Consider the following 10,265-nt stretch of genomic DNA (forward strand, 5'->3'; position numbering starts at 1 on the left):
ATAATTTTTCAAAACAATAATAACCATTTTAGTTGGCCTAGTAACTTACTTATTGAAATGGTTAAAATTAAAAATAAAAATGAATTGGGAAGTTTTTAAAAAAAAAAAAAGATAAAAAAAAATGTTAGCGAATGAATACAAAACAAAAATGTTAGCCAACAATTTATATTATTTCATTTTCTTTTAATTTTTTATAAAAATATATAAAAATAATTTTTCAAAAGAATAATAATCGTTTTAGTTGGTCTACCAACTTGCTAATTGAAATGGTTAAAATTAAAAATAAAAATAAAATTTATATTTTTTTCATTTGGACTTTCTTCCTGCTGAGTTAGAGATAAACTAAAAATTATATAATCAAAAATTTACTTATAAATAAAAATACATTTGCAACTCATGCAGGTTAAAAAAAAAAAATCACACCTCTTTGACCAACCCTAGAATCCAAGGTGGAATGTTGTCGCTCTGTAGAAATAAAATCCAAGGTGCAAATAAAATAAAATCCTTATAATTTCAGGTTGAATTTGCTAAAAAATAGTAGCCGAAGAGAAGAGAAGAGAAAGAAACGAGAAAATGGTAAGGACGAGGTTGGCATGGTTCACAGTGGGATTTTCGGTATCAGCAGCTGCAATTTCACAATTCGCTTGGAGAGACCTTCTCAATCAAAGATATGCCCTTTCTGATCATGTATAATGCCTTCCTCCCTTTCCTTTCCTTTTTATCATAATTGGTTTTCTCCATATTTATTTATTTATTTGTTAAACAGATGAACCAGCAATTTGAGGACCTTGAAGCTAGAGTCCTGAATCTGGAGTCTTTTTCACCTCAGAACTCTAATCAGACTACCCAGGTTTGTTTATGCTTCTATCTTAGTTTTCTCTTAATTAATTTGTCAAATGGATTTTTTGACAAACTGAATAATTATTACGCTCTTGTAAAGAGCAAATTGATGGGCTTTCTCTGTGTATTATTGTGAAGTATGATGAAGTGAAAAATGTGTTAATTATATAACTAATAGTAGGAATTTGGGATTACAAATATGCTAAAACACTGGTTATTTGTAGCATGATATAAGCATCAATAATGCAATTATCTTGAGTAGTTAAGAGCTTTGAGAAATACAGTGGAAGCCCACCTCATGGATCAGGTTTGGGTTTAATTTAAGAGCATAAACAATATTCCTACCGTTACTGATAGCAAGTAGAAAGGATGATGATGATGATTTTGACGTCGATGGAAGAAATTTGATTAATCTGAACTGTTTTATGCTGTCTAGAATCTCCATTCAGTTCAGTGGTTCAGTTGCGAGCTAGATTTTCTATGAGATATTGCAATGCTAGATAGATCATTCTTTATGGCCTTAGCCCATATCATTTTCAGTCAACCCTCAACCTGAAAAAGAAAGTGAATCAAATCTTGATGATCTCTTTCTCCGCCTCGTATCCATAGTCAATGTTGTATGTATCCAAACCATCTTTAAAAACTCAAATTTGAGGTTGTTCTCGGCAGGAGCCCCCTCCAGCTTCTCATGGGCGGTCTTGTTTCTTATCTAGTCATTACTTCTGTTAACAAACTTCCATTTTAACCTTCCTACCTATGATACACTCTATGCTTATCCCTGTTTCCACTGCACAACACTCACTACCGTGAAGCATGGTTTGCCTAACCACACTTACGTAATATTTACCAGCCTACTGTAGAGTTTTTATTGTATAACAGTCTAATTTTGCTTCCCCATTTCAACCACTCTGCCTTTGGTTCTATGGGTAACATGTTCCTCAGTGTTCCCTTCTTTTCAATGATAGACCTAAGTATCGGAAATGGTCGCAGTCTAGACCTTCTACTTTGTCAATGCTAACAATGTGTTATTGATTTTACAATGCATATACCTTATCATGTAATGCTTTGTGTTGTTTATCCTTGACATTACTCTGTCGATATGAGCATCATTTAGCAATAAAAAAAATCCCTAAGTTCATGTTATTGCTTTGTGTTTCCCTACTTTTCCATATCCGTATTTTCACCTGCAATATCTTAAAGGGGAAGAAGAATTTATAGTTGATTGGCTAAGGTTGCTCTTTCTATTTTATTGTAGGAAAAAGTACTAATAAATGCATTTACAAAAATAAATGACTATTAAATTCTATGACACATGTTTATTCATTTCTATAATTTATCTACCAAGAAAGTTCCTATTTAATTATAATGCCTATATTACCCTCCACATGTATCTAAAAAAATTAACATTCAAATGGTTCTTATTTCTTCTTCTTTTTTTAGTTTGCTTAAAAAAACTTTTATAATGATTTTTTTCAGATATTTAATTTTGCTCACATATAAAGTAGTTTATTACTAGTCAGGTGTTCGCACTCTGTTGCGGCCGGATCAAAAGTTTTTCTTCAAAAAAAAAAAACTTTTAAGCACAGTCAACATGTTTGTGATTTTAATCATTTTTTTAGATTTTTATTATTGTATTTAAAAAAAAATCAAATGTTATTATCATTATAAAAGTAAAAAAGAATGATAATCATATTTTTAAGAAAAACTTGAGAAATGTACTTATTGATCCTGAAAAGGTATATCATAGACTTGTTGGCTTTTGTTTCATAAAAGTGAACGTATTTATACACTTTTTTCATTATTATATGTTATTTGCACTTCTCTTTTGATTAGAGTTGTTTATTGATTGCATTCCACTTTTTATCCATGGCAGGTTGACAGTTAGATTTTGCCATGATCTCGTGGATTAGAGACCTTTTAATTGCTTTGAGTTTTCTGTTGTCATTCCTTGCTTTCAAGAGTGAGACCTTCTGTTGATGGCTTGGACTTCTTGCAGGAGGTTCAACTTCGAGATATTATACTTTGATTCCCAACTTTTATGCAATTTTATGTAGCTGTAATGTTCTTTAATAAAGGAATTATCAAAGCACGGACACAAAGCAGTCGCGGTTGAGAGATTTACGGTTGTGGAGTAAAAATGGCTGTAGCGAACAAGAGAAACGGAGAGCTCTATGCAACGTGCCACGGAGGAAGCCAATGGCAAGAGCAGTTCCGGATTCGGAAAAAGCCCTTGATCCAAACCTTTCTTCTTATAAATGGTGTCAGAAACATAATTGAGCTTCTTCATAAATAAGCTGCTGTATCTGCGATAGCTAAAATTACATTTTCTGGGAGAAAAAAGATTTAAGTTCCTTACTGTCATCCCCCGAAAATGAACCTGCGAAGAAACTGGTTTTTCAATCATTTGTACTGTCAGAATCCCCCTACGCAGCTAGCCATTCGTTTGTCTGTTGGGGGGGGAACGGGCTTCTCTAACATAATCGAAACAGTCATCCTAAATTACAGAAAGTCACTAATACATTCAGATCAGACCGAAAGATCCGTACTCAGAGGGCAGCAACCAGAGAGCGAGCTCATGAATCACGGTTTCATTGATGGGATGATGGGGGGGGGAGGATGTTGCTGGCAAGCTCTTCATTCATCTTCACTGGAAGAGGGGGCATCTGCTTCATTGTCTCTGGCATGTCATTTAAGCTGCACAACTTGCTAAAATTAGAAGCACGAATTAAGCTCAGAATCTAGTAGCACTATGCTATCTTATTGTAGAATTGAGACCAACTTACTTGCATGTCCACACACACGCACCCCCCTATGAAACTAGAAGTGAGGGCTCTATACCCCCCCAATACAAATTAACAAATTTCACCATTAAAAACTACCTCGAAGCCTTTTGCGGTGATAAAAACCACCACCAGATACTTTGAAATTTTACCTTGGAAGTTCCAAGAAATAATAACAGCGATAAACGATAACAAAATAGGTTGACCAACCACTATGCTGCATTATGAAGTGCACTTGTTAGAAGATACCAGATGGTCAAGATATGATTGCAAGCACAAGGTATGAAGCTATGCCATATAGCAGAATAATCTGTCAGATGATAAATTAAGGAGGTAAGAGCATACCCATTCAAGAGAGCAAGGATATTCTCCCGACTTTTCCCTAAAAGATTGATATTATCATGTACCTGCCAAAAAAAAGGGATCAAGATTGGATATTATCATGTATCAAGAAACAATTAAATGAAGAATGCCGGCATTAATCATCCACTTTTGATTTTAAATAAGATGTTGCAACAGGTGAATATTTATCTTATAATGTGATAACACTGTGTAACAAAGCAATTTATTTAATTACTACTAGGTACCTCAGCTATCATGGTTCTGATCCAACAGAACAACAATCATTTATGCACAATGACCTCTATAGATGACAAGTTATCCCTCCCAATTTTCACAATTGCACTACAAAGAAGCAAAATGTGCCTAATAAAAAACAATCCACTGCAACATTCACAGGATCTGAATGTTCAACTGTAGAAAATGGACAACTTTCAACATAAATAGAAATTAGATTCTCTCAAAATTCAACAATGTCATCACAGAAGCAAGTCACCAGGGAACACTTTGATGTTGACCACAAAGACTATTACTTCAAGTTCAAACACTATGCAGAAAAGTTTGAACTGAAACAATTTCAAATAACAAACACCCTACTGATCTCATGCTCCTTTACACTGCAATTCATGTTGCACAAGCATGTGGTAAAAAAAAAGAATAAAAAGCGAAAAAAAGTACTAAAACAAAAGTAAATCACAGCAATGGTCGTTGAGAACACAACTAGACACAAAGCTAAGAATCTCATGCAATGACGACTGGTTGGCACTGATTTGGTGTCAAGTTTCTATGTATCACCTGAAAAGATGAAAAATTTGAAGAAATTTGACTCAAGATTTGAGCATTTTTCTCAAGAAGTTCTCCTGTTGAACCGCCAATATCTGCAAATGACACACTATCAGTAAGGAAAAAAAAAAAGTGATGAACATAAATAGAGAAAAGAACACAGCTAATAACAATTCAATAGTGCATGCTCGTCACTCATGTCTTTAAGCTCTGCAAATTCAACCACTACTCGGATTGAAGTATAATCAAGACTTATGCATTTCTGTACCATACAGGATTAGCATTGGTTGGGAAAGCAAAGTCTTATTCTGTAATTATCAAACCCTATTTATGCTTTTACAACTACACTAAGATAACATAGGCTTTGTGGTTGCATTATGTCGCAATTTATGTCCCAGGAAGCATGTAACAAAGGGAGGGGGTAAACTTGCCTAAATCCTCCAACCTTGTGACATAAATGAGTGGATGTGAACCATTAGGACAATGGATGCACTTACCTCAAACCAATGCTAGCAGTGTTCTTTTATTATGATTGTTTGAGGAAATCATTGTTTCCCCATCCTGAAAATGATTCCCTGTAGCTAGTGGTATTAGCGAAACCTGCAAAGCATGTTGGCTCTAGCTTGAAGGCTTTTTAACAAACTGACGACCAACCAATTGCTAATTCCTATTGGTAGGGCATTCACTATCTTGAACTCTTGTCATTTCAGAGAATTCAAGATCATATGTATGCAGAAAGAAAATCTTGATTTTGAAAAATACCATTCAGCTGATTGGATTCTGTACATAGCAGTTTCAGAAATTTGAGGACCATATAGAAATTGGTGGACGACTCCTACCAACAACAATGTTAATTAGAGTAAAAAACAGAAGGCTAAATTTCTTTTACACCAATAGCCAAGAGGATAAGGAGTGAATGGTACAACCAAATGAGAAAGCAGCCAAATAAAGCAACTGAGGTTCCACGTACATCTACATTCCACATTTTTGCCAAAATTTACTCAACATTAATAACTGGAACAACTAAAGAGGCAGTTTACAGTTTCACGAAAATATCTCAACGCATCCAAATTAGTGTGTGCATTTCCAATAATGAAATCTCATTGATTTTGTGATTATAATTGGTCATTATGGAGAAATATCAAATTCCAAAATTAGTAGTCCTCAGCAAAATTGTACTAGATAATAATATAATGAGCTATCCTAACTAGCACCATCAGTTTGGAAGAGCATAATGCATGAATATGAATAGTATTTGTGTCATGTACTTTTCTATGTTCCTAATTTGTCCAAAGCCAAAACAACCTTTGTAAGAAACCCCATCATCATTGTCTATGGGGATCATTGGAGCATATGAAGGACCATTGGGACGAGTTGTCAGGTGAGATGATGACTTTGTTGAAGAATCTGTTGCCTTTTCCTGCGAAACATATGTCAACGTTACATGGGCTTTTGAATAATAAAAACACAGAATAATCTACATAAATAAAATTAATAAAACAATAATTGGTAAAAATCATTCATCACGTTGATGGGGTAAGATGGAAGACAACCAGAAGCTTTATATAAAATACAACAAACAGTCCCATCACCATCCCATGACAAGGAAACAATAGAATACACTATTGCAGATCATAAAGCAGTCGTGACTCTTTTTATGACTATAATTCCACATGCACACGTTAAATAGATGACCATTGACCATCTCAAACCCATGCCAAACGCTGAAACTTTTCTAACAATCAAAACTCCAGGTAGATGTTTTATGCAGGCATTCAACAGACGGGTGCTCCAAAATACTTGTGGCTAAATGTGTGCAATATAAGATGTGGATATATAAATTTATCTACTTAAGTACCACTAAACTTTTGGTCTCTATAGGAATCATCATAGTAGCTCCAACCTAGGGGTAATTCTTTTTTTGTTGAATGAAAGAAAGAGAGAGGTACTCCCTTCACCGATAAGCCTGAACACCTGCTATATTATTAGTAATGGTCTTGACAATTTTATCCTTGGTGGCAGAGAATAACATAGCAAGCCAAGGAGCTCGCAATTTGCATTAGACTGACAAGGTAGACCTACCAACAAACTTTTCTAACTACCAGGAATGGTATAAAAATGTCAACAAACTGACTCAAGAGCTCTTTCTCGACCCACCCAAATCAGGTCTTAAGATAATCAGGCAGATTTCCTTTGGCTTTTGGTGGAATTAGAAGTTAAGGAATTAATCCCATCCTTGCATGCTCTTGAGTGACCGAATGGCTGAATCTGCTACACAGAACAAATCACGTGACTAGAAAATCTACTGTGTTACTATGCTGCCATATAGTTCTGTTGAACTTGATGAAAAATGTAACTTCATCAATCTTTAATGTGATTGTTTGTTTATGTAAATGTGCTGCTATGCATGAAAACAAATGTAATGTTTGTTCCGGTGTTTCAGTTATGCTGTCCACAAATTTTCTAGCCAGTACGTTTATATTTGCTGTATTCCAATGCCAGCGTTGCTAGTCAATTAAAAACCACACAAAATTGTATTTGAAGGTTAGTACATACCTTTCTATCCTTATTTTTCCTTGCCGAATGATCTTCCTTCCTTCTCTTCCCATTTTCCTTTTTCTGAACATACAAATATAGCCAGTTAGACTACTTAATACACATGGCATACTAAATGTAGCATTTTTTTATGCTTGCATGAATCTACTTTGGCCATCAATCATGTTAAAAAAAAGAGTTATAAATATATACACCTTTTTAAAGCAAAAACAACTTTAGAAAAGAAAAGAGAAGAATAAAAAAAGGGATAAGCCATCCTTCAAGAGAGGTTACAAAACAAACATGGGACAATGCAATGAAACAAATATCAACCATGAATGACAATTTCCTTAATAAACCTCTCACAGAGATCCCATGCTTCTCATCATTCACACATCAATCCGTCATAGAAAGATTCAAACGCTTTCCAGGTAATCCATCCCACAATTTTATTTGTCAAACCATGTTTCTATTTAGGAATGTCTGAAAGTTTTGTCCATTTTCCAAAAGCAGCACAAGGAAAGATACGATTTTCCAATCTTAACCTAAATTATTTAATTAATTACAGATCTATTTCAAAATATGTGGACTTCTATATTTTCCAAAGTTTTTGAGAATTTGCACAGCAGACAATGCAATAAATGATAATTTGATAAATAGTTAAAAATTCAATAGTGGACAAACAAAATGGGATGGAGGGGGGTATATGTTTTTGAGTATCAAACTGGAAAAAAAGAAGAAGAAGAAGAAATTGCACAATGTGTAACATCATAGAAAATTACAATGAAAAATGCAGTATGTTGAATGTTCCATAACTATTATGTGAGATATACAGTTTCTACAGGTGCAAGTCACTAAAACCCTTGAGACCATATAAGTGATGCGGTTATCCTCTAACTACATCTTCTTTTTTTCTTTTTTTTCTTTTTATTCATTTGTTTAGTTGTATTCAAGAGCCCTCGAGGGTTAACCACTAACTTGACCCACCATCCTAGAAACAGACTCCACTTGGATTGCGACCTATTTGAAAAATGGAACCCATTAACTTTGGGGGCAGCCAAAAATCACCTCATGTAGATATCTTCCAATTAAAATAGTTTTAACTCTTTAATCTCCCATAAATAAAGAGATCCTACCTCTGTAATACCCCTCCCACTCCAGTAAGGCAAGAGTGCATCTAAGTATATTGCATCATTTCTAGAATACTTCCAATAACATCAGGCACCAGATTCCCAAAGAGTTCTCTTCAAATCGTTTCTCTATTATTACTGACTCAACATTCATGTAAGTTTTTTGCAATAAGACCAAATTATTCATCATTGAATACTATCCAAACAAGATCCCAGAAAAAGGCACGCACAATTTCAAATTAATTGAATGCGTCCTTCTTTTTGCCAGATATTTTGTTATCTTTCAACCTATTAAGCGGACCTAACCACAGCAAAAATAGCAAACTCATTAAAACTCCATCTTCCCTAAACTACAAAAGCTACCTCAGGTATCCTAGAGGTAGAAGCTAACATCAAAGGTCAATTTTACTCCCCAAAATACCCAAATGCATGCAATACTTTTTCTCCTGCCAACTTAAATCATTGTATTAAAGATATAAAATAAAATATAATAAACAACAAGAAACCTCTCTTGCTGGTTTACCAGAACCTGTCACAACTTCACTCATTTTCTCTTCATCAATACAAAACTAATCATTTCCCATTGGAGGTGAAACTAACTAGATGGGGTTTTTCCAGGTCCAATTTGTTGACGGGAGTTTGCATGTAATCATTTGATATATTAAACTGGTAGTTTTTTAAGCCACCCATGGTAAATCCAAACCCTTAAATGTTAAGCTCCTCGCAAATTGATTGGTACAGGTAATATGCCTTTCTGAGCCAAGCCATTGACATTCATTGTCTTGATATTACTGCCAACGTAACTGTTAGTCCAACACGATTACTTTACCAATCAAAGACTATTATTATGTTTAAAGCAGGGATCTGGTTTAGCCAGCATCTCTAAATTAATATGGTGGGCAGATTTTTTGACTCGAAAACAGGACGTCAGCATTAGATTGTTCATATAATCAACCTTTAAATGTCAAATCAGTTCTAAACATCTACATTTAAGTTGGAAATAATCAACCATTCGAAACCACACAATGGCACTTACGGTCATCCACCTGCAACGCAGCGCCACATCTCGAACCGTTTTGTCCTTTAACTTCATCGCAATCTTAGCATACCGGACTAAGTTTGATTCTGATGCATACCTGCAAAAAAAATAAAAAATAAAAAATTATATCACCACTCTCATTTAAACTAATAATTAAATTTAAAATAAATAATAAAAACAAAAAAAATATATAGAAAGAAAGCTTACTTGGAGAGCAAATCGTCCAGAATGGACTGTTCATCGGGACTCCATTCGACGGTAATACCAGGATCGTGCCTCAAAGACGACAGCGTTTTGGAATTTACGGTGTCTCCGTTTGAAAGGTTGTTAGAATTGCTAAGACTAGCCCCGTTGTTGGTCGAATTCACAGGAACGCCATTCGCCGTTGACGGAGGTTTCTGAGACGCCGTGGCTTCCTGATTACTGCTGTTGTTATTGTTACTATCATTATTATTATTATTTGCACTAACAGCCATCACCATTAACAACCAATCGAAGAAACAAACTGATAACACAAAAACCACTGCCTCTGCTTCTCTCTCTGTGTCCCTGTCTCTATCTCTATTTCTATGCCATTTGCACACAGGATGACACGCAGTCTCTCTACAAAGACAATTGGCTATGAATCAGCATGCAGGTGGTTGTAGACCAAAGGAATGGAATAGTGGTGCTGATTATTATTATTATTGTTATTATTATTGGGGGATTATTTGATTGTTAGAAAATGGAATCTCTCTGGGTTTTGGGCATTCAACGCTTTGAGCAGAGCAGTTGCTGCTGCTTTTGCTTTCTTTTTTTCATTTTATAGCTGGATAATGA

The 10,265-nt window shown here is 34.8% G+C and overlaps 1 protein-coding gene and 1 long non-coding RNA gene across 4 annotated transcripts; one reads left to right on the plus strand and one right to left on the minus strand.

The window, feature by feature from the left end:
- Positions 1–482: 482 nt before the first annotated feature.
- Positions 483–2,934, plus strand: LOC105112655 (uncharacterized). The gene is made up of 3 exons (XR_839794.1): positions 483–687; positions 767–850; positions 2,714–2,934. It is a non-coding gene; the product is annotated as an uncharacterized LOC105112655 (long non-coding RNA).
- A 136-nt stretch (positions 2,935–3,070) lies between these two features.
- LOC105112656 (histone H2A deubiquitinase (DUF3755)) lies at positions 3,071–10,265 on the minus strand. Of its 3 annotated transcripts, XM_011008432.1 has the most exons (8): positions 9,654–10,265; positions 9,444–9,543; positions 7,299–7,361; positions 6,048–6,162; positions 4,755–4,837; positions 3,966–4,027; positions 3,706–3,837; positions 3,515–3,597 (listed from the first exon to the last, which is right to left on the minus strand). In XM_011008432.1, exons 1-8 carry the CDS (start codon positions 9,926–9,928, stop codon positions 3,588–3,590), a joined length of 840 nt encoding a protein of 279 aa, XP_011006734.1. In that variant the 5' UTR covers positions 9,929–10,265; the 3' UTR covers positions 3,515–3,587. The 3 variants fall into 3 exon arrangements, with proteins under 3 accessions (XP_011006735.1, XP_011006734.1, XP_011006733.1); XM_011008433.1 differs by lacking the exon at positions 3,706–3,837 and having other exon boundaries at positions 3,071–3,534; positions 9,654–10,263; XM_011008431.1 differs by having other exon boundaries at positions 3,541–3,837.

This window comes from Populus euphratica, unplaced genomic scaffold, assembly GCF_000495115.2.
Source record: "Populus euphratica unplaced genomic scaffold, PopEup_1.0 scaffold350.1, whole genome shotgun sequence".
Classification (NCBI taxonomy): domain Eukaryota; kingdom Viridiplantae; phylum Streptophyta; class Magnoliopsida; order Malpighiales; family Salicaceae; genus Populus; species Populus euphratica.

What these genes read in the sequence shown, in the direction of transcription:
- LOC105112656 (XM_011008431.1), bottom strand. Translation starts at nt 9,928, where the DNA reads ATGGTGATGGCTGTTAGTGCAAATAATAATAATAATGATAGTAACAAT. An exon ending in CTGGACGATTTGCTCTCCAA is followed by an intron (nt 9,544 to 9,653) that starts GTAAGCTTTCTT and finishes TTTTTTTTGCAG; the next exon opens with GTATGCATCAGAATCAAACT. An exon ending in TGCGTTGCAGGTGGATGACC is followed by an intron (nt 7,362 to 9,443) that starts GTAAGTGCCATT and finishes TTGTATGTTCAG; the next exon opens with AAAAAGGAAAATGGGAAGAG.